The sequence below is a fragment of the Taudactylus pleione genome, unplaced genomic scaffold (genome assembly GCF_031769625.1).
Source record: "Taudactylus pleione unplaced genomic scaffold, aTauple2 ptg000609l, whole genome shotgun sequence".
NCBI classification, from domain to species: Eukaryota; Metazoa; Chordata; class Amphibia; order Anura; family Myobatrachidae; genus Taudactylus; species Taudactylus pleione.
Genome location: NW_028285011.1, coordinates 12031915 through 12056298, shown reverse-complemented (window position 1 = coordinate 12056298; position 24384 = coordinate 12031915). Strand labels below are relative to the sequence as shown.

The 24384-nt window shown below is 43.7% G+C and overlaps 1 protein-coding gene across 1 annotated transcript in view; it reads left to right on the top strand.

Moving 5' to 3' along the window:
- SLC9A4 (solute carrier family 9 member A4) overlaps positions 1-24384 on the top strand; it is a 110475-nt gene that overhangs the window by 65935 nt on the left and 20156 nt on the right. The window contains exons 5-7 of the mRNA XM_088454066.1: positions 7155-7357; positions 8657-8743; positions 17539-17609. Of these exons, the coding sequence (XP_088310192.1) occupies positions 7155-7357; positions 8657-8743; positions 17539-17609 (361 nt within the window). The remainder of the gene's footprint in view (positions 1-7154; positions 7358-8656; positions 8744-17538; positions 17610-24384) is intronic.

The following is a 24384-nucleotide window of genomic DNA, read 5'->3' as shown; positions in this document are numbered from 1 at the left end:
CAGCCGCTGCACTCCCTCCCCCCATACCATCGGCTGCCAACATTGGATGCTGTCCCGCTGCCTTGTGCTGTTTAGCCCAGGGATTCATCTGTCAGGGTTGGCGCCGAGCAGCATGTAGGTACTGGCAATGCCCCTAAACAAAGGGAAGAGGCTGATCCCTGGACTGCATTGAAAGAGTCGGGCGCACCGTTACCGCTAGTGTCATACAATGTAGTGGGCGCTGGAAAAAAAAATTGCGGCAGCGGGTGGCCGGTTCCACCCCAGGGCATCTTGCGCTCTCTGTGGTGGCATTGGCTGCACCACCCTAGTTACGGCCCTGTGCAAAAGAATGGGAGAACCTACAAAATGTAGGGAAATCCCACATTGTGATGCCCTTTCATAGTCAACAAAGTGTCATTGGGTATGAAAAGATATAAAAAAAATTACACTGGTCACAGAGGAGGAGGAGAAGGGGGATGCAAAAAACGGTCTTTTTAAAATGGGGTCGTTGGTATATAAACCGTGATTTGTTTAGTACGAAGAGGGGGGAGTACTGTTAATAGGATTTATGACCACTGGGGGGGGGGGGTCTATCTATTGCCAATGGGCAGTGGGAAGTAATTTTACATTGGAGGCCTAATGACACAGCGAGGTGGGAGAAACCCCCTAGACATATTTTTTTGTCAATAAAATATTTAAATACATTTTTAAAAATACTTTTTAAACTTTATTAAATAAAAAAAAAGACTATTTCTGATCGGTTTTGGAGGTAAAAAAACATCAGTTAAGTGGTTAAAATGTTGTCCAAACCTATTCTATAAACTCAATATCTACTTCATTATAAAGCGAATATAGAAACATTTTGGGACTTTTTTTTTGTTTAATTTTTTTTCATTTATTATAGAAGACCATGACCACTTATGGTGCATACACACGGTCAGATTTCTTATCAGATATGAACGATAACGATTGTAAAAATCGTTCAAATCTTTGACATGTAGGGCATGCATCGACTAACGATGCGCGTTCCAGCATGTCAGATAACGTTCTCTGACATCGACTGTGTCTGCAGTCAGATTTTGACGATTTCATTATTTTTAATCCTGTCAGAAATCGTTCATCGCTTACCATTGATGAAATCGTTCAAATCATTTTAAAAATTGTTCAATCGTTCATCAAATATGACCTTGTGTATGCACCATTAGAGTGACCTCTGTGACTAGCTACACTACTTGTCTACTTACTCTGCAACAGCTCGGTCAGACCAGCTACTCTAGCTGCTCACTGTAAATAAGTCTATTTCTGTCTGACTGATGCCACATGGGAAGAGAAGCAGCAAGCCAACGTGCCTTAAGCAATTGATAGTAGTAAACTGCAGCTAGTTTAGCCATTGCCTCAAAGCTGTCTACTTGGAACACAGTTAAGCCTTAAGCTGTATACACACACAACGATTTTGTGAATGAATGATTTTATTAAACGATTTTCGTTCATTATTTCAAGGGAAAAATGAACGAAAATCGCTTACTAAAATCGTTCATTTACTAAATGTAATGAACGATTTTTTTTTAACTACAAACGATTTTTGCATATTCCCTTAATGAAAATCGTTGAGTTGGTCAGTCTGACTGAACTACAAACTACAAACATGAACGCGCATGAACTATAATCGTTCATCGTTTTAACTTAGAAAGTGAATGATTTTTTCAACGATGAACGATAATCGATATCGTTTATCGATAATCATTCAAAAAATCATTTTGTGTGTATGCAGCTTTAAGCCTACAGGAAACGGGACCAGAGAAACTGATAATTATTTATTTGGGGTATATGGCTAAACAATAAAAATAAATATTTCACAAAATGTAAAATCAAATTGTTGCATTTACTGTGTCAATTCAGAATATTTATTTGTTAATAAGATGCTTAATTATGTGATTATGCTATGCTTACCTGACCTAGGCCCTCAGTATGTGCTTGTGCTGCTCCTTCTCTTTGTGCAACCTTGTCATCCTTGCTAGTTGCAGCATCATATTTGGTTACCTGTGAAGTCATTCCACAATAAAGACTTGCATTGGTCTTTGCTCTGAGATCTTTCTGTAATTGATGCTGGATTATGATATTATTGCCTGCAGCTGCATTTCTCCTGATTCAAAGTTTTAGAATAGGAGAGTACAGTCTCCAATATGGCACCTCTGGCAGGGCTGTCTTAACAGCAGTGTGGGCCCTGGGCAAAGCAATGCACTGGGGCCCCTACCCACCCATTCAAATGTAAATGGTCAATAAAATTAAACACTCCTGCATGCCCATCAGACCTCCCACACATGCTCATCTGATATTGTCTCATCATGCCCTTTACATGCCCATCAGGCTTACCAACAGGCTTATACCATATCATAGTATGATATGGTATTATTGCAGCAATAAACCCTGTCATAGTGAGATTTTGTCGGGTTATAATTATAGCCTAGGATTGCCAGGTCATTTGATTTATGCTGCGCAGCTCAGCCCTTACCTTTGCTTTGTGGGTGAGTGCACCTGTGGCCGGGTCGGGAGTTGCCGGGATAGAGGCAGTGGCTCAGGCTGGCAGAGGAGCCTCCTGAGGAGGCCGAGACCGGCGGGATGGGTCCTCTGGGTCCGGGACCCGAGTCTACATGGCAGCGGCTGAGCGGCACACATAGCATCAGCCAGCAGCAGCTCTCAAGGCAAGGCAACGCCAAAACTGCCTGGCCTGGGCGGAGCTGCTGCTGCTCACGCATCAACCAGTCAGCAGTCGTCTCTCACACTCAGAGAGACTCTGTCTGACTGGTCTGAAGCCGGTGGATGAAGTGAAACTGGAACTGAGGCGAGTACTCGTCTTGGGGTGGGAGAGGTTAGATCGGAAATACAGTGCACCGGCGGCCTGCTTATAAAAATAGCACAAGTTTACCAACTGCAGGGGGGCGGGTTGGCGGGCCCCTACAAGCTTTGGGCCCTTGGGCAACTGCCCAATAAGCCCAATGTAAGAGATGGCCCTGACCTCTGGGGATGACAATATATTCCCCACCAAGATTGCTGCCGGACCCTACTACTGCATATGCGCATGCCATCTTGCCACTGTGTATGAGTGACATAGTGGGAGATGGGCATCTCCCCTTAGCTCCTGAGACCTGCGACCTATTACCCACCATACTGCTGATCCAGCACATGCGCCGCTACCGCATCCAAGAGACTGTCACCGGCTGGTGATTTGTCTGAACCCTGCTCCGCTTCATGCTCTTCAACCAGTGTAACACTGAGTATGGCTGTACTCAATAAACCACACTGCCTGCTTAGGCTACACTGGACTTATTCTTGGGTCAATCACATGTTGCACTGGTGTGTACTCAAACCACCATCTGTACAGGCATTTCCATCAAAAAGGACAAGAGATTTGCTGAGCAAAATGTTGGGTCGTTTTCTTCATCATATTTATCTTTACTGTTTCCCATCCAGGTTAAAAAAAATCTTTAAGCAGATGCTCTCTCCAGACCGTTTTCTGACACATTCCCTGCACAAAGGATCCATTATACCATCAACTTTCTTTGTGGCCTCATTTTCTACCTTCTCAAGAGAAAATGTTTGTTCCAATATACATTACAAGATACTCTTGTGGGTTCATGGTTCCAATATGTAAAGTTACTGGGGCTCTAAGAACACACTAGGACTTTAAAGAACGATTTTGTGGCCAAAATGAAAGAGCAATGTGAAGGACTTTTAAGCTACTTTTTTGATAGAAGTAAGGCACTTGAATCTTTGCACTGTGACATTTTACAGCCCTTAGCTATCCCTCCAAAACCAAGGGCAATCTTGCAATGGATTTCATTGTGAGTTCCCTCCCAAAAAAGGTATAATAACCATCCTAGTCATAGTGGATTACTTCTTACATAACAACCATCCTAGTCATAGTGGATCACTTCTTACATAGCAACCATTTTTGTCATAGTGGATCACTTCTTACATAGCAACCATCCTACTCATAGTGGATCACTTCTTACATAAATACCATCCTAGTCATAGTGGATCACTTCTTACATAACTCCCCCATCCTACTCATAGTGGATCACTTCTTACATAACTCCCAGCCTAGTCATAGTGGATCACTGCTTACATAGCAACCATCCTAGTCATAGTGGATCACTTCTTATATAAATACCATCCTAGTCATAGTGGACCATTTCTACAAACAATCTCACCTGGTTCTCCTCAAAATGACTATGGGATGTGGTATCAAAGGAATATGCTGGCGTTACATACATAAATGTTACTAATAAAATAAAAATAATATAGACATCTGAACTTTTCCACAAGTTCATAACACTTGGAATTATATTCTAAAGATTACTGTTTGCTGGACTCTATTCAAAGAAGCATGCTAGCAAAGGAAACAAGCTGTCTTCGCTATTCTCTACTGGAGAACAAGTGAGGTGCGCAACAGAAAACGGCAGATTATAAATGCCATGTACCCAAGCAGAACACACACACACATATCAAAATTTATATATATAATATATATATATATAAACACACACATACATCTTGTGGTGAACCCTCTATATTCACTCTTGTGAAGTCTTCTCTTGATTGTTGACTTTGACACATATACACCTACCTCCTGGAGAGTGTTCTTGATTTGACCAACTGTTGTGAAGGGGTTTTCTTCACCAGGGAAATAATTCTTCTGTCATCCACCACAGTTGTTTTCCGTGGTCTTCCGGGTCTTTTGGTGTTGCTGAGCTCTCCGATGCGTTCTTTCTTTTTAAGAATGTTCCAAACAGTTGATTTGGCCACACCTAATGTTTTTGCTATCTCTGATGCGTTTATTTTGATTTTTCAGCCTAATGATGGCTAGTGACGGCTCTTTGGATCTCATATTGAGAGTCGACAGCAACTGATTACAAATGCAAATGTCACACCTAGAATCAACTCCAGACATTTTACCTGCTTAATTGATAATGAAATAATGAGGGAATAGCCCACACCTGTCCATGAAATAGCTTTTGAGTTGATAGTCCCATTACTTTTGGCCCCTTAAAAAGTGGGAGGCACATATAGAAACCGTTGTAATTCCTACACCGTTCACCTGATTTGGATGTAATTACCCTCAAATTAAATCTGAAAGTCTGCAGTTAAAGCACATATTGTTTGTTTCATTTCAAAGCCATTGTGGTGGTGAATAGAGGCCAAAATATGAAAATTCTGTCAATGTCCTAATATTTATGCACCTGACTGTATGTCACTATAATGTCCTGGAGAGACCTCCTCCTCTTGCTGTGCGTCTGGAACTTCATATTTTAAAACCCATCTAGCATTTAATTTGGTCTTCCCTAAGCCAATTATTTTCCTGTTCTGTGACTCCTATTTCTGTTCTCATGAAAGTTCATCTGGTTTATGCAGTCCAATGTATCATGGACTCTTAAATCTCCAGAAGAAAGCTAAAGCATTTGGGGCTCTATTTATTAACATTATTTTTACTAAAATAAAGTGAAAAAGGGTGTTTTCACACCCTTTTCACATTATTTTAGTTTCACCTGTATTTATTACAGGGCAATTGGAGTAGAATTAGTAAAATTCTACTCCAACCCCCAGTATCACTTATTTTTAGTAAAGCAGATCGCATTTCCCATAATTGTAATGGGAAATGTGATCTGTGTGCAAGTTACTAAAAATAAATTGTAAAAAAATACCGGGGGAAGCCCTGTGATAATAGCGCCACCTGGAGGTGGCGTTATCCAGGGTCTCCCCCGGTTACCGGGCTCCCACTCTGCTCTAACGGGGAGAGCAGAGGCGGGAGCCGGTACCAGTAATCAGCTGTGTGGTCTAAAGAGACCGCAAGCTGATTGCTGTAAAAAAAGAAAAAAAAAATTAAACATTTTTTTTTTCACTTACCTGAATCCAGGGACCGGTGATCGGGGCTCCGGTGATGGCTCCTCACCGGTCAGCTGGTCTCCCACAGTGCACTGGGGCCCGGTCATCAGGTGATCAGGCCCCAGTGCAGTATGGGAGATCACCTGATCGGGAAGCCCGGAGAAGACCACCGGAGGCCAGGAGGATGCAGGTAAGTGTAATGAAGGGAGGGGGGGTCGCGGGGGGGGGGAGGGTGGGTCGCGGGGGGCGGGGCTTAGCACCGGGGGCGGGGCTTAGCGTCGGTGGGGGGGTAGTAGCGGTGGTCGGTCGGCGCATGCGCGTGCTCTTAGTCGCTGTATTTTTTCCGAAAATACCGCGACTAGAGTGCGGATGGGATCCGCAGGGACAGAGCTTTATCGCAAGCTCTGTCCCTGCAAGGGATTTATAGTTAATCCCTGTGATATTACCTGAATTCGCAATGCGAATTCTCTCGGTAATATCACACTACAATCCGCATTCAATATGCGGATTGTAGTAAATAGAGCCCCATGTGAGGAAATGATATAACCCAGAATGCAGGCTTTGTGCTGATGCCTATGATTTTCACACTTGTAGTTTGACAAAGGCCTCGTTTATTAACAAGTTTTATCACCAAAAGAATTATAAATGTCACTGTTTATGGTAAATGGTGCTCCAGCCAATCAACTCCCAACTGTCAACTGTTAGAAAAATGACAGTCGGGAGCTGATTGGCTGGAGCACTATTTATCATACACAGTGAAATTTATCACTCGTTTTGGTGATAAAAAATCATTAATAAATGGGGGCCTAGGTCATGTAAAGGTCATTTGGAAACTAGGAAGCGTTACGTAACAAATTCTAACTTGCCTGACCTGCGTCTCCCATATAAGTGTCGCCTCTCTTCCCACAGCTGCCTCACCATTGCTATTCCTGGCATTGCACTTAAGTGTGCATTATGTCAATATGCAAAGACATATTTAGCTGCTGTAGTTGATGCTCTGAGAGTTTTGTAATTGGGTCATGGTTATGACACTGTGCCTCATTTGTGCCTATACCAGTAATCCTCCTGTTAAAGTTTTCTGTTCCTATCAGTCCTGCTCCTGTCTGCAATATGCAACATATGGAAATATTTTGTGAAACATAATGATCAAAGTAATACTATCCAGGGAAACATATTTTCTGCAGATGTGAAAAAACATGAATGCAAGTTTCTAAACTGTTAACATGGTCAAATAAAAAAAAAAAAAAAATGTTTTCAAAACTTTATGTATTGTTTTTCTTTTTGCATTCTAGGTGTTTTTCTTCTGTTCCCCATCATAAACCGTTTCCGGACATACCCGTTCACTTTTAAAGACCAATTCATCATTGCTTACAGTGGTTTACGGGGCGCCAGTAGCTTCTCTCTTGTATTTTTATTACCAATTCTATTATTTCCAAGGAAGAAAATGTTTATCACTTCAACTATTGTAGTTATATACTTTACAGTCTTTGTTAAGGTAAGTCTGTGTTTCAGTAAACATGTGACTTATTAATTAACTAAACATTGTACCTGATACATGATGCTGTAGTTTCACTCTGCAGATGAAATAGGATAGTATACTGCAAGTAAGTAATTGTGCTGTTGTGATCGCTCTGCAATATACAGTATGTAGGGCAATGGAGATTGTATACCAGAAGGTGCATACACACGTAAAGATTTTCTGTCCAATTATCCAACTAGTTGATTGGTTGGAATGAAAATCTGGTAAGGTATGAAAGCAAATGACAATCAGCAATTTGCTCCCAATGCCGGAGAATGGACAAAAACTGTTGTTTGAACAAATTGTTTAGATCAAACATTTAACAAACTTGTCTGAATGACCATTTTCCTCGTTTTCTGGCATTTAGGAGCCAATTGCTGATCATCATTTACTCCCATACGTTACCAGATTTTCATTCCAACCAATCAACTAGTTGGATGGTTGGACAGAAAATCTTTACATGTGTATGCAGCTTGAGACAAGCATGACTTTCAAAAGAATTGGGGGAGCACTCATTAGTGGATGAATACTCCTATTCCTAACCAGTGCAATTTTTTTTATGAAAAAGGTGCTGGTACTCACCTAGAGCTACAAATTGATGCTGGAAATAGTTTTAAGCAGTGACAGATTCTACCCCCTGCCACAGTAAAATCCATCACCCGCAGGGACTCGTCTAGCAGTGGCAGTGACTTCCCATTGAAAGTGCTCCTTGGTAATTATAGCCAGACAGGCAGTCCCAGGCACAGGCCGACTGCACAGACCAGCAGAGAGCCCAGACCCCCCATTCCTCCATCACCTGTAGGTAACAGGTAGGGGATGCAGCTGGTTCTAAGAATTTAAAATTAGACCAAAAAAAGGTGCCAGTACTGTTTACCCATGTATACCACCAGCGAAGCAGCGCTGTTCCTATTAGGAATATAGCTGTGAAAGTATTTACACTGCAACACATACATACAAGCTTCTCCAACTATGTGCACCACACTATTTTCACAAATTAATCTTACATTTTTCTTTATATGTTACAAAGTTAATTCTTTGTTGTGTCTAGTGGGTGTTGTTTAGAAAGGGTGTGATCAAAGTGTCCCCAGATTTATATTTAAGAATTTGGTAACCTTATCCTTGTCTCCTTAGTTGCTATAATACTGTACACCCAGACGATATTCAGAAAGAAAGCAAAAAAAATCTCACCTGATACATTTGGCAAATATCAATATAGAAATCATGCACATATTTTGTAATGTACAAATGTGTAATGTATGTGCATTGTACATGTAGGGACTGACCATTGGACCTTTGGTTAGATTTCTGGATGTGAAGAGGACATCTAGAGAACAGACTGTCAATCAAGAGATTCACTCACGGGTAAGCATAATAATATTATGTGTAGGTAGGTATTACATTTTTATGATCCAGGTTTATCTGGCTACAATTACACAGAAACAGAATATTTATGATGAAGATCTCAGCTATCTTACACATAATACAGAAGGAATGCATCTCTATCATAACTAGGAGGACACAATGCTGATTCTTAGCAAGACAACAAGATTTTAAATATGGTGTATATTTATCTGCACAGAAAATGCAGTATGTGAGAAACCGCTGCACACTAACAGAGCCATAATGGGCCATTTGATTGACATACCGCTGTCTCAAACAGGTTATCCCTTTTACACCATTTGCAGGGCCGTATTAACCCATTGCCAGGCCCCTAGGCTTTCAGATATTTCAGGCCCCCTCTGGCACTTATAGTGGTGATGTCTCCCTGTGGCATGTCTGCAGTGTAGCATCTACTGATAGGGCTGTCACACTCTGGTAATGGAGTGTGTAAGATGACTTGGTGGGGGGTTTTCCCATACAGTCTGCACACCATACGTGTCCTTCAGCCTGAAGGTGGTCATCTGGGTTTTGGATGTCTCTGTGTGTGTCGTGGTGGCATCCTGGTAGGCTGCAACGTCTGTCCTGGTGTGGGGTTGGGTATGGAATGCCGGCAGTTAGAATCCAGACGCTGGCATCCCAACAGGGTTAGCATATCGACACCTGTCCCCTACCCCTAAACCTCCCTCCCCACACCCTAAACCTAACCTCCACCCCAGTGCCTAACCCCAAACCCACTACTTACTGTTAGGATGCGGCGGCGGGATTCTGACTGGTGTCGGGATTCTGAGCGCTGACATCCCTACAGTCGGAACAACAACTAAATCCCCTGGTGTGCGCACTCCGTAACTTCAATCCAGTTGGCTCCACCCCTGTGCTGGGATATCCTTGCTCTGCACTTGGTGGAGGTTCTCTAGGAGGTAGCCGGGATCCCCGCAAGTCCTGTGGAATCTCCTGTCCCTGTGTGTTGATGTCTGGAGGAGAAATAACTTTCTCCATGTACTGTAGCGGTGGTGACCGTAGCTGTGATGGCGGCGGTCACGTGTAACAACCCTGATGCTAGTGTGCTATTGGTCTGCTGTCCGCCCCATTGTCTCAAAACAAACCTTAACTAACTATGAGTGTGCTTTACAAATTCTCCCTGCGGGGCCCCTAGACTTCAGCCTAGTCAGCCTTATGAATAATATGGCCCTGACTACTGGCAGCTTCAGAGGTGGGGCTGCAGCAAAGTCCAAAATTCAAGTAAGGGAACCACACCAACTCCCCTTCCAAACACAGCCAAACACAGCCGGGCGAGACTCTCTGGCAGTTGGTGTGGCTCCCCTACTTTAAGTTTGGACTGCGCTGCAGCCCCGCTGCTAGAGCCACCACTGGCCCTGACCATTAGCTGTACCTATTATTAACCATGCACAGGACTACATTTGTTTTCAGTTATAGGAGCAATAGCGCATTTACGTATTAACACAATGCTGTTATAGTATGCCCATGAGGAATATGAGGAATTTGGGCTGACAGTAGGCATTGCTCACATAGGGGGATATGTATAAAGGAGTGAAATAATGTACCAACCAATCAGCTTCTGTCACTTTACAGGCTGTGCTTGCAAAATGACAGGAGTTGATTAGCTGGTACTTTATCTCTCCACATCTACTGACATCCAGAACCTCCAACATGACTTCCATCTTAATTTGATGATTGCAGCCACCTGTGGTGAAACACCTGCCTCATATATTAACTAGCACAACACAGGTGGCTACAATCATTAAGTGGGAAGTCCAGGAGCAGAGCATTGTGTAGCGGGTGGAAGGGGTCATGTTGGAGGGTAGGTACATCTTTGAATCAGGCCCATAGTGTGCGCTGTTGTCAATTAGCTGTTATGTCCTTTAAAAGAGATAACATTTCAAACTCACTCTTTCTCTGTTGGGCAAACACTTTGGGTAATCTCACTCCCTTGTCCTAGCTAGGGTGGTTGTAAATGCAACAAAACAATGTGATCAGTGAGTCTTCTTATAACTCAGCTGTCCCAAAAAAAGACAAAATACTGCTCAAAATATAATCAATGGCTACAGGTGATCCAATGCTTCCAAGAGTGGTGTTAATATTCTACTTACCCTTTGAAAGTCATTAGTGCAATATGGACATTAATTATTTTATTATAAAAGAGTATAAACTATATTTTCTTTACAATTACTTTCTTCAATACATACCTTAACTCTCCACCAGTTACAAATAAAGGAGAATTTTTCCATACACCACTGTAACCAACTTTGCACAACAGATCAGTGCTTTTCATACTCATTCCCCAAGGAACAATACTATTGTAAAAGGCAAAACTGACCTGGTTTTGTATTTGATGAAATAGTGGCTTTAAATTAGCGGCTAAATCGCCAAATACTTGTGGCTGCCTACAACCCACAGGTTATTACATTTACTTCCAGGTCTTAAAGATATCAAAATGGCAGAGGTACTCATTACAGTAAGTCACCTATGCTTAAGCATAAATATAGTTAAAATCTGGAACCAAGTTTGAAAAGCACTGCAATAAAGAACAACAATTCAGGAGCACACTTTAGACCAGTGTTGGCTAACCTTGTCACTCCAGCTGTTATGGAACTTCATAACCCAGCATGCACTGCTACAGTTTTGCTATTAGGGCATGCTAAAACTGTGGCAGGGCATGCTGGGATATATAGTTCCACAACAGCTGGCGTGTCAAGGTTAGCCAACACTGCTTTAGAAACTATAGACCTACTAACCACAATAACACACATTGGGCCATATTCAATTTGAGGCAAAAAGTTTGTTGCCGGACTTTTTGCCATCATCTGAGCTTTTCTTGGGGATAAAGTATCGGGTGCTTGCCCGTGTATCCCCGTATTCAATTTGGAATCATCGAAAACGGGACCCGGTGGAAAGGTAAGTAGCGAAAAGTCCTGTAACTTTTGGGGAAAGCAGCCTGTCACCCCCCAGAAGATGCACTAACATGGGGGATCACTATGGGTACCCCCAAAAGCCCTGCTAAAGGTATTTGGGGATTTTAAATGGTCTCTACAGGTGCTTTAATGCATCTTTAACAAAGTGGTGAAGAATAGAAATGTTTTATTTTTTTTTAAATAACTAGTCCCATCAAATTTGGGGTACATGAAAATGGGTGCAAGCATATTTTTGAGTGCCTAAAGTGAACTTTTAAAAATCATTAAAAATCCACCTGCCGCAACCAATCGCAAAGTACATTTTTTAATTGGGGTAACCTGTTGAAATGTTTTATTTTTTTTGACACAGAATACCTTTAGGGGACATTCCAAGGGGTGCAAGGTACTTTTTTTTAACTTTGTACCCCAAAACCCCAATTCTGCACTTTTTTTTGCCAGCTATTCTCAGGGGCGCCGAGAGGGGGGGAAGAGCGGGTACAGTATCCAGTGGTATTGTGACATTATGTATTCATGTTAGCAGTTTTCTATGCTACTTCAGATATTTATCTTTTAGTATTAGCATACTATTGTGTATTATTGTATATTAAAAAGTGATCCATTACACTTTTCTGATTCTATGTGTGTTTGTGCAGCGCTTTCCACCTAAAATCTTTTTCACAGATTACCCGGGCCCAGGCCGCCCACAGCACACCACAGGTTTTTTTTTTTTTTTTTAATCGATTTTTTTTAAGTAACCCTTCCTAAACAACTGCGAGTGGCAGTTCAGGAGGGGGGGAGTGGGGGATCTCTGTCACCAGCCGCACTAATGTGTGACAGTGTCACACTTGCAGGAGTGCAGCCGTGCTGCTGCGGAGCTGATGCTCTCGTGAGATGATGACATCATCTCGCGAGGCTCTCTTCCATCACCAGCAGGCACCAGGTCCAGTCTCCAGGCGGTGGGCAGAGACAGGAGAGATTGCAGAAAGGCAGGTGAGTGGTGATCGTAAGTAAGAGAGACTGCACTGTGAAGGGAAGAGCTAGAGCGCGCCACTGACAGCCGCGCTGTCAGTCTGTCACTTATTCCTATATTCATCTGACCTGTGAGTTGGTTGCCTTTATATATGGTATATAATATATATATATATAATATATCATATTTATATCAAATGTACATATCTCTAGACATGTGTAATATATATATATAATATATATGTGTGTGCGTGCATCTACACATATATATATACATACACATACATACATACATACTATTATATATATATATATATATATATATACACATATATACACACACAGTCAGGTGCATAAATATTGGGACATTGACAGAATTTTCATATTTTGGCTTTTATTCACCACCACAATGGCTTTGAAATGAAACAAACAAGATGTGCTTTAACTGCAGACTTTCAGATTTAATTTGAGGGTAATTACATCCAAATCAGGTGAATGGTGTAGGAATTACAATGGTTTCTATATGTGCCTCCCACTTTTTAAGGGGCCAAAAGTAATGGGATTATCAACTCAAAAGCTATTTCATGGACAAGTGTGGGCTATTCCCTCGTTATTTCATTATCAATTAAGCAGGTAAAATGTCTGGAGTTGATTCTAGGTGTGACATTTGCATTTGGAATCAGTTGCTGTTGACTCTCAATATGAGATCCAAAGAGCTGTCACTATCAGTGAAGCAAGACATCATTAGGCTGAAAAATCAAAACAAACCCATCAGAGAGATAGCAAAAACATTAGGTGTGGCCAAATCAACTGTTTGGAACATTCTTAAAAAGAAAGAACGCACCGGAGAGCTCAGCAACACCAAAAGACCCGGAAGACCACGGAAAACAACTGTGGTGGATGACAGAAGAATTATTTCCCTGGTGAAGAAAAACCCCTGCACAACAGTTGGCCAAATCAAGAACACTCTCCAGGAGGTAGGTGTATATGTGTCAAAGTCAACAATCAAGAGAAGACTTCACAAGAGTGAATATAGAGGGTTCACCACAAGATGTAAACCATTGGTGAGCCACAAAAACAGGAAGACCCAATTAGAGTTTGCCAAACAACATCAAAAAAAGCCATTACAGTTCTGGACCAACATCCTATGGACAGATGAGACAAAGATCAACTTGTACCAGAGTGATGGGAAGAGAAGAGTATGGAGAAGGAAAGGAACTGCTCATGATCCAAAACATACCACCTCATCAGTGAAGCATGGTGGTGGTAGTGTCATGGCGTGGGCATGTATGGCTGCCAATGGAACTGGTTCCCTTGTATTTATTGATGATGTGACTGCTGACAAAAGCAGCAGAATAAATTCTGAAGTGTTTCAGGCAATATTATATACTCATATTCAGTCAAATGCTTCAGAACTCATTGGATGGTGCTTCACAGTGCAGATGGACAATGACCCAAAGCATACTGCAAAAGCAACCAAAGAGTTTTTTTAAGGCTAAAAAGTGGAATGTTATGCAATGGCCAAGTCAATCCCCTGACCTGAATCCGATTGAGCATGCATTTCACTTGATGAAGACAAAACTGAAGGGAAAATGCCCCAAGAACAAGCAGGAACTGAAGACATTTGCAGTACAGGCCTGGCAGAGCATCACCAGGGATGAAACCCAGCGTCTGGTGATGTCTATGCGTTCCAGACTTCAGGCTGTAATTGCCTGCAAAGGATTTGCAACAAAGTATTAAAAAGTGAAATTTAGATTTAGAATTGTTTAGCTTGTCCCATTACTTTTGGCCCCTTAAAAAGTGGGAGGCACATATAGAAACCGTTGTAATTCCTACACCGTCCACCTGATTTGGATGTAATTACCCTCAAATTAAATCTGAAAGTCTGCAGTTAAAGCACATCTTGTTAGTTTCATTTCAAAGCCATTGTGGTGTTGAATAGAGGCCAAAATATGAAAATTTTGTCAATATCAATATTTATGCACCTGACTAATATATATATATATATATATATATATATATATAATATAATGTGGAAATAATCCGGCACTCAAAATATAAAACCAACAGTCCTGGTGCCTTCTGTGTGATAGTCGAAATATACAGGAAGGAATACAGCGGCACTCAGAAAATATCAATCATCAAAACTTAATACACGTTTTGATGATTGATATTTTCTGCGTGCCGCTGTATTCCTTCCTGTATGTATATATATATATATATATATATATGTGTAGATAAATATAATGCAAGGGCTGGCACCCACTTTTTTCAATAAAGCTGCTGCTTACTGGGTTCCCTCCATGCTGCTGATATAGATAAATACAGTGGGATGGCGGCCCTCCGGATTAGTAATGCTGTTCCTGGCAAAAGCGCAATAAAGCGATGAAACATTGAAATCTTGTAACGCTGCAATGAGTCTTTATTTCTAATCTGTAGTACCGCCATCCTACTGTATTTATATTAGTATTATTATCCTTTATTTATATAGTGCCACAAAGTTACCGCAGCGCCTCAGTACATAAATCAGCACACAAAAAAACAGCTATTAGCAGTGCAAAACTATTCAGGACAAGGACATGGTTTACAAACATTGCTGCATAACACAAGCAGCAGGACATCAGCAACCAAGTGTTAGGTGCCAGTTGGGAAATTAGGAGTAAATGATAGTATAAGTAGGGCCAGGAGAAGCACGTGATGGATGAGGGCCCTGCTCGTGAGAGCTTACATTCTAAAGGGGAGGGGCAGACAGACGAGGTGACACAGATGGGGTAGATAGTGAGGAAGGAGCATGGAGCAGTGGGTTAGGCTACTGTATATGCTGCAGAATGTGTGTGTTTTAAGATGACCTGATGCTATGTCAAAATTAAGTTCTTTGTTTATCTCTATAACAAAAAAATAGATTTTATTTATGTGTTATTTACATGAGAAATGTACAAAATAATGTTGTTGCACTTTCATTTTTGTCTGTAACATTATAGCATCTAATTACATCCAGCTAAATATGCAGATATTATGGGACTATCCCGAATCCTAATAGTGACTACTTTTGTCCCAGCTGCTAGGTGCTATGCCATGCTCCTGTGAGTGGGTGCTTCTCACATGCTAGACCCACCCACAAAGAGGTGCAGCCATGCCCCACATGCTGTGGCCACGCCTCCTCTAGGGGGTCCCCCAGAATGTTGCTGAACCCGGGCCCAGGATTCCTCTTGGCAGCCCTGCCTATTCTGTGGTGAAAACTCACAGTATCCCTGGATTTTGACAAAGACTATTCGCACCTGCGAAAAGTCTTTGAAATTGAATAAGGGGAAAGGTGAAAACGGCGAAAATTATGTCATCGGCGATAAAGTATTGCCGATAATGGGTTTTTGCAGCCTAATTGAATATGGCCCATTGTGTATTATATACTGTAATATTAATATACAATATAATATAAAAAAATAAAGATCAGGTTTATAGTGCACATTGTGACCTCATTCAGATTGATATACCTACACTAATAATTAATCCTATATAACATGGTACCTTGCTCTGCATACAAATAAAATAAAAGCAGATATACTGTACCAATGTTCAGTGGCCATGAGGGAGCATTGTGCTGGATGGGAAACTCCTACAGCCAACTGGAGTTTATTATAGGATAGGAAACTGATCACTACGAGCCAATCCAAAATTCCTAGTAATTGCAATGGGACACAGCAGCACAGTCCCAGAGGACAACATGTGCCATTAAGTACAAACTTAATATGGCTTTATAACAAATGTATCCAGGCAATTATATGATTTGGAATATAATGAGGATAAAATGGCTGTGTATGTTATTCAAACTAATGTGTCAAATTGTTACTAAGGCAATTAGTACCCAGCACTATCAGACACTGACTGGAATGGCACAGACAGCACAGTTGTGTGCAGAAGATGCACAACAAACTGGTATGGGGCCCAGACATTTCTAGCATGAAGCACAGAGATGCCCAATGGTGAAATATGTACAACTAGTGAAGTTGGTGAACATCTTAAAATGCTGATAATGTATGTATCATATCTAACAATTGATAGTGCAGTATACATCTATCGAGTAGGTAGATAAATTCAACAGAACTTAAAATATGCAGTCTTCCTCTGGTATCCTATGCCATGGCACCAACCAGCATATACTGCATTCATAAGTGCAAAGAGTAGTTGCTTCAAAGCGGATATTCCTGGTTTCCTGTTGGAGGGAACCTGAAGGGGAGCACGACATCTTTCACACCAGCCAACTGTTCTGATAGTGAACAACAGGATGCAGTTATCATGCCGGCAGTTGAAATGCCGACGCCGCTATCTTGCAGCGCAGGCATAATGCCGACGACGATATCCCGATGGACATCAGGATACCGGCGTCGGCATCCCGACCGACGGAATCCCGAACGTCACCACAGCAGGTAAGTATGCGGGTAAGCCGGGGATGGGGGTGATTAGGATTAGGCACCCCCAGGGAGAAATAGGGTTAGACACCCCCCAGGAGTGTTAGTGTTAGCATGAGGGCAGGGGGGTTAGGGTTAGGCACCCCGGGGGGAGGTTAGGCACCCCACCGGGAGATTTAGGTTTAGGGTGCCGGGAGGGTTGGTTAGGGTTATAGGCACCACTGGGAGGATTTAGGGTTAGGCAACCCCCGGGGAGGTTAGGGTTAGGCACCACTAATGGTGGGTTAGGGTTAAGGGGGAAGGGCAGGGTAGGGTTAGATTATTTACCTTAGCCTGTCGGGATTTCGTATGGTCGGGCTTCCTGAGGGGGTATTTGAACCAGCGGCTAAAGAGCCGTCAATACCATTCCATTTAAATGCTGTTTTGGAGATGTGTTTTTAAAATCATATTCTGTCTACCACTTAATATATACATGTAAACTTTCTTATAACAGTTAATGGATCACCTGAAGACAGGAATTGCAGATATATGTGGCCACTGGGGACACTACCAAATGAGGGAGAAGTAAGTGATTATACTGTATACAGTTTTTTTCCCAAGAATACATTTTTGATTTATGGAACTACAGAAGAGTCCTCTTGCATCTTTGTCACGTGTCGCATACCCACGAGCGGGTATGCATGCTTCGTTCACACCCACGACTACATAGGATTGCATGGCGTAGCCTAGCGCATGCTGACAATCACATGGCGTGATGCATGCGCGTATTTGTAGAGCGATCGGCAAAGATGCATGAGGACACATCTGTAGCAATGCATATAAAAAGACAGAATTAGAGAAATACAAAAATGGACTTTTGAGATAGAAGAGCGCCAACAACATTATACATGCATTGTACATATAATATTATATCAATTAGGGGTGAGCGGGTTCGGATTTCTGAAATCCGAACCCCCCCGAGCCCCCACGATCCGAGGCAGATCCGAGTCAGGCTCGACTTTTCCCGCCTGACTCGGATCTGAAGTCGAGGCAAAACATCATCATCCCGCCTTCCGGGTCTCGCGGGGTTTGGATCCTATATAAGGTACCCGCGTCGGCGCCATTTTCTCACTCGGCTGTGGACAGTGAAGAGGGAGGGTGGAAGTTAGGGCTGGCTGGGCTGTGTAGTGTAGTGTAGTGCAGAGTAGTGTTGTGCTGTGTTGTGCTGTGCTGTGCTGTGCTGCTGTTGTCCATAGGGGCTGTGTCCACTACTTCAAAGTCCATAGGGGCTGGCTGTGTTGTGCTGTGCTGCTGTTGTTAATAGGGGCTGTGTCCACTACTTCAAAGTCCATAGGGGCTGGCAGGACTGTGTTGTGCAGTCAGTTCTCCATAGGGGCTGTGTCCACTCCAAAGTCCTGTGCAGTGTCCCAGTCCTAAAGGGGTGCTGTAGTGTTGTCCAGGGGGTGCTCTGTCCATCAGGAGTGCTCCCCCCAAGTGCTAAAAAAAAATATTTTTTCTGTGTTTGTGAATTGTGTGCGCAGTAGCCGCACGTGCATCAACAAAGTAGTGCCAAGCGTGCGCCTGTGTCATAAGTAAAGGGCCGGCTGGCTTGACCATTAAAGGGTGCTGTAACCCCCAAAGTACACTCCAGTCCAAACCAAAAAAAATATATTTTCTGTGTTTGTGAATTGTGTGCGCAGTAGCCGCACGTGCATCAACAAAGGAGCAGCGCCAAACGTGCGCCTGTGTCACATAAGTAAAGAGCCTGCTGGCTCATTTCTTAAAGGGTGGTGTAACCCACAAAGTGCACTACTCTCCAGTAAAAATAAAAAAATATTTTCTGTGTTTAGCCGCACGTATATATCAAATCGATATAACATAAATGGAGGACCAAACTTTCTCCGATAAAAATAAAATAGGGAAAGATCAAGAACCACTTCCTGCTAGTGCTTAAGCTGCTGCCACTAGTCATGACATAGACGATAACATGCCATCAACGTTGTCTGCCAAGGCCGATGCCCAATGTCATAGTAGAGGGCACATACAATCCCAAATGACAAAGTTCAGGAAAATGACCTTGAAAAAACATTTAAATCAGCTGAAGAGAAACGTAAACTTGCCAATATGCCATTTACGACACGGAGTGGCAAGGAATGGCTAAGGTCGATCCCTAGTATGTTCATGACTAGTGGTTCAGCTTCACATGACGATGGAAGCCCTCCTCCCACTAAAAAATCAAAAGAGTTAAGCTGGCAAAAGCACAGCGAAGAACTGTGCTTTCTAAGAAGATATCACAAATCCCCAAGGAGAGTTCAAGTGTGGTGGTGGTTGCGATGCCTGACCTTCCCAGCACTGGACGGGAAGAGGTGGCTCTTTCCACCATTTGCACGCCCCCTGCAAGTGCTGAAAGGAGCACCCACAGTCCACTTGCTGATATGCAAATTGAAGATGTCACTGTTGAAGTACAACAGGATGAGGATACTGGTGTAGCTGGCGCTGAGGAGGAAGTTGGCGAGGAGGATTCTGATGGTGATGTGGTTTGTTTAAATCAGGCTCCGGGGGAGACAGTTGTTGTCCGTGGGATGAAAAAGCCCATCACGGTCATGCCTGGGCAGAAGACCAAACATTCCACCTCTTTGGTCTGGCAATATTTCTATCCAAATCCGGACAACAACTGTCTTGCCATATGTACCATATGTAAAGGTGAAATAAGTAGGGGTAGGGACGTCAACCACCTAGGAACATCCTCCCTTATATGGCACCTGCAGCGCGTTCATAAAAAGTTACTGTCAAGTTCAGAAACTTTGGCTAAGACCGTAAGCAGTCCAGGGACACCTAAATCCCGTTGTCCTGTTGTATCCAAGCGCCTGCAAACCACACCGTCAACTCCCTCCTTGTCAATTTCCTCCTTAGTCAGGATCGGAAGTAGTCCTGCAGGCCATGTCACTGGCATGACTGACTCTCCTATCCGGGATTCCTCCGGAGGATCCTGCATTGCTACACCTACTGCTGCCGCTGCTGCTGTTGCTGCTGCTGGGAGTCGTTCATCATCCCAGAGAGGAAGTAGGAACACCACTACTTTTACTAAACAATTGACCCTCCAACAGTCCTTAGTGAGGAGGATGAAGTACGACAGCAGTCATCCTGAAGCAAAACGTATAACTGAGGCCTTGACTGCTATGTTGGTGTTAGACGTGCGTCCGGTATCCGCCATTAGTGCAGTGGGATTTAGACAATTGATGGAGGTAGTGTGTCCCCGGTTCCAAATCCCGTCTAGATTCCACTTCACTAGGCAGCCGATACCGATACTGTACAGAAACGTCAGAAAAAGTGTCCTCAGTGTCCTGAAAAATGCCGTTGTACCCAATGTCCACTTAACCACGGACATGTGGACAAGTGGAACAGGGCAGACTAAGGACTATATGACTGTGACAGCCCACTGGGTAGATGTATCACCTTACGCAGCAACAGCAGCAGCGTCACCAGTAGCAGCATCTCAGAAACGCCAGCTCGTTCCAAGGCAGGCTACGCTGTGTATCACCGGTTTCAGTAAGAGGCACACCGCCGACAACCTCTTAGAGAAACTGAGGGAAATCATCGCCCAGTGGCTTACCCCACTTAGACTCTCCTGGGGATTTGTGATATCTGACAATGCCACCAATATTGTGCGGGCATTACATCTGGGCAAATTCCAGCACGTCCCATGTTTTGCTCACACAATAAACTTGGTGGTGCAGAATTTTCTGAAAAGCGACAGGGGCGTGCAGGAGACGCTTTGGGTGGCCCGAAAAATTTCTGGCCACTTTCGCCATTCAGCGACTGCGTGCCGAAGACTGGAGCGCCAGCAAACACTCTTGAACCTGCCCCACCATCACCTGAAGCAAGAGGTTGTGACGCGGTGGAACTCAACCCTCTATATGCTTCAGAGGATGGAGGAGCAGCAAAAGGCCATACAAGCCTATACATCCACCTATGACATAGGCAAAGGAGGGGATATGCACCTGACTCAAGCGCAGTGGAGAATGATTTCCGTGTTGTGCAAGGTTCTCCAGCCCTTCGAACTTGCCACACGTGAAGTCAGTTCAGACACTGCCAGCTTGAGTCAGGTCATTCCCCTCATCAGGCTTTTGCAGAAGCAGCTGGAGAAAGTGAAGGAGGAGCTAAGACGGAGCGATTCCGCTCGGCATGTGGGACTTGTGGATGAAGCCCTTCATTCGCTTTGCCAGGATTCCAGGGTGGTCAATCTGTTGAAATCAGACCACTACATTTTGGCCACCGTGCTCGATCCTAGGTTTAAAGCCTATGTGGTGTCTCTCTTTCCGGCCGACACAAGCCTGCAGAGGTGCAAAGACCTGCTGGTGAACACACTGTCAGCTGAAGCGGAACGTGACACGTCAACAGCTCCTTCTTCATTTTCTCCCGCAACTGGGGCTGCCAGGAAAAAACTTAGGTATCCTAAGCAACCCGCTGGCGGTGATGCAGTTCAGGCAGGACCAAGTTTGGACATCTGGTCCGGACTGAAGGACCTGGCAACAATTTCTGACATGTCTACTGTCACTGCATATGATACTGTCACCATTGACAGAATGGTGGAGGATTACATCAGTGACAGCATCCAAGTAGGCATGTCAGACAGTCCATACCTGTACTGGCAGGAAAAAGAGGAAATTTGGAGGTCCCTGTACAAACTGGCTCTATTTTACCTGAGTTGCCCCCCCTCCAGTGTGTACGAAAGAGTGTTTAGTGCAGCCGGGAACCTTGTCAGCGAAAGGCGTAGGAGGTTTTTTCCACAAAATGTGGAGATGATGTTCATCAAAATGAATGATCAACTCTTCCAGGGAGACCAGCCTCCAGAACGTACAGAGGGACCTGTGGTGGTGGATTCCAGTGGGGACGAGTTAATACTCTGTGAGGATGAGGATGTACACAACACTGAAGAGGGTGAGGAATCGGTGGATGAGGAGAATGAGGACGACATCTTGCCTCCGTAGAGCCAGTGTGTGCAGGGACAGATTAATTGCCAGCTTGTTTTGTGGGGGCCCAAACGAACCAATCATTTCAGCCTCAGTCGTGTGGCAGACCCTGGCGGTGAAATGATTGCTTTGTTAAAGTGTGCATGTCCTGTTTATACAACATAAGGGTGGGTGGGAGGGCCCAAGGACAATTCCATCTTGCACCTCTTTTTTTTCTTTGCATTATGTACAGTTTGGGGCCTAGTTTTTCAAACTGCCATCCTGTCTGCCACTGCAGTGTTACTCCTAGATGGGTCACGTGTTTGTGCTGCCCACTCGTGTCGCTTAGCATAGTCATCCAGCTACCTCGGTGCAGCCTTTTGGACATAAAAACACTATTGTGAGGTGTGAGGTGTTCAGAATAGACTGGAAAGTAGTGGAAATTAAGGTTATTGAGGTTAATAATAGCATAGGAGCAGAAAAACCAACACATTCTGTGATTTTAGCTGTTTTTATGCTTTTTAAAAAAATACAGATCCAAAACACAAAACCCAGAACCCAAAACACGGAAGGGTGGTTTTGGCAAAACCAATCCAGATCCAAAACCAAAACACGAAAAGTGGCCGGTGCACACCCCTAATATCAATACATTTTACTAAACATCCACTTTTCAGTCCTGTCCAGATTGACTATTGTGCACAGTCAGTCTGGGCTGGTTAATGCAGCTGGGGTCTGATGTATGCTGCCCCTCCCCTTTCCCCACCCAGAGAGCATTGTGTATAAACAATATAAAAGACGTGTTAGTCACCAATTTAGAATGTCTAAAATTACTTTGTGGGGTGTGTATACACTTAAAATAGAATCTCTTATAAGAGCTATGTGCATCAATAATCCTCATTACTGCTAAGATTCTGCTTGTTCCTGTGTGCCAGTTTGTTAAGAGATATGGATGGAGATAAAGACCCAGCCAATCAGCTGCTAACTGCCATGTCACAGGCTGTGTTTGAAAAATGACAGTTGGGAGCTGATTGGCTGGGACTTTAGCTCCATTCACTTTATCCCCAATCAAGGCTTAGTAAATAGATAAATAATATACTAAGATACTAAAGCACTGGCTGTCTTGTGTTGATCCCAGCATCCTTTGTTTATACTCTTCCAGTTACTAATCAGTGCTTATCCAAGTAAATGATGAAGATGGAATCTGGCAGAGCGACCAGCAAATAAGTGTGGCAGCAGTTTCACACTACCCAAGACAGAGCCTGGTGCTGGCAGCAACTGGGACACAATGTTGTTACACAGTTTACCCTCCCAGTTAATGAGTGGCTGGCTTGGCCAAATTGCACTAGTAGGAACAAGCAGCAAAACTTCATAATGCTTTGTGAAACGTGGTGATATGCTATGCCCTCCCTGTTGCAGCCTGGGTGACACAAGCCTTTGATAGTCAACCAGTTTCTGGCCTAAAAAATCTCTGTAACTATGCACACAGGAAAAGGATATACTCAAAGGTGTAGCTATAGTGGGTGCGGCTGCTACTGAGTCCAAGACATCCTCCCAGGGACCGCATCTCCCTCTGCACCCAATCACGCTGCACCTTGACTGGCCTGCTGGGAGTGAGGGACAACTATGGGCTGCTTCTGGCACGCCCCTCATTTTAGCATTGGTAAGGCACACCTCCTCCTCTCAGTGTCAGAGAATGGACCATGACAGGTTCACCCCCTCCTTAGCATCAGAGACAGCCCACACTGGATTGAGAGGAGAGGAGCGCACAGTACCTTGAGAAGAAGCTGCCCACTGACCCTAGAAAGAGGTGAGCGCTCAGCGCCCGCCCTGAGCTGTGACAGTCTGCAACAGTGCAAACTGCAGAGAAGCTCACATTGATAGGTATGCCTTGCTGGGTTTATGACCACTCTGGGGAGTGCTGTGGAAAAGGTGTCTTTTTAGGAGCTATATGGGTTGGGCTTTCATAAGATTGCTATGGGGCCCATACAGTTTTTGACAGTGACTGGCCCGGTCACTGTAGGGGGTGTGGCCACTCCCCCTAAAAAGAAATTTGAATAAAATAGTATGTGTGGCACCGCGCTGCACAGAGTGGCGCCACTTGCCCCTCAGTCAGGGGTAGATCCAGGAGGGGATCAATGAAGTTGATCAAGCATCTTACCTTGCATGGGCAAGCTGGTAAATCTTCCTTGGTGGTACCATCTTCCCAATGATATTCGGAAAGATAGCGAATATGCACTTAAGAGCAAAGACTCTGGCACAGTGCCAGAGTCCTTGCTTTCACTGTGTGGTGCCATCTTCCCAAATATGTCACTGGGTAGATGGAAGGAGGGATCCATTTCCTGGCGCAAGGTAAGTATACTCGGAAGAATGGGTGAGTGGCCCCTCCCAACAAGCTCATGCCCCGGTAA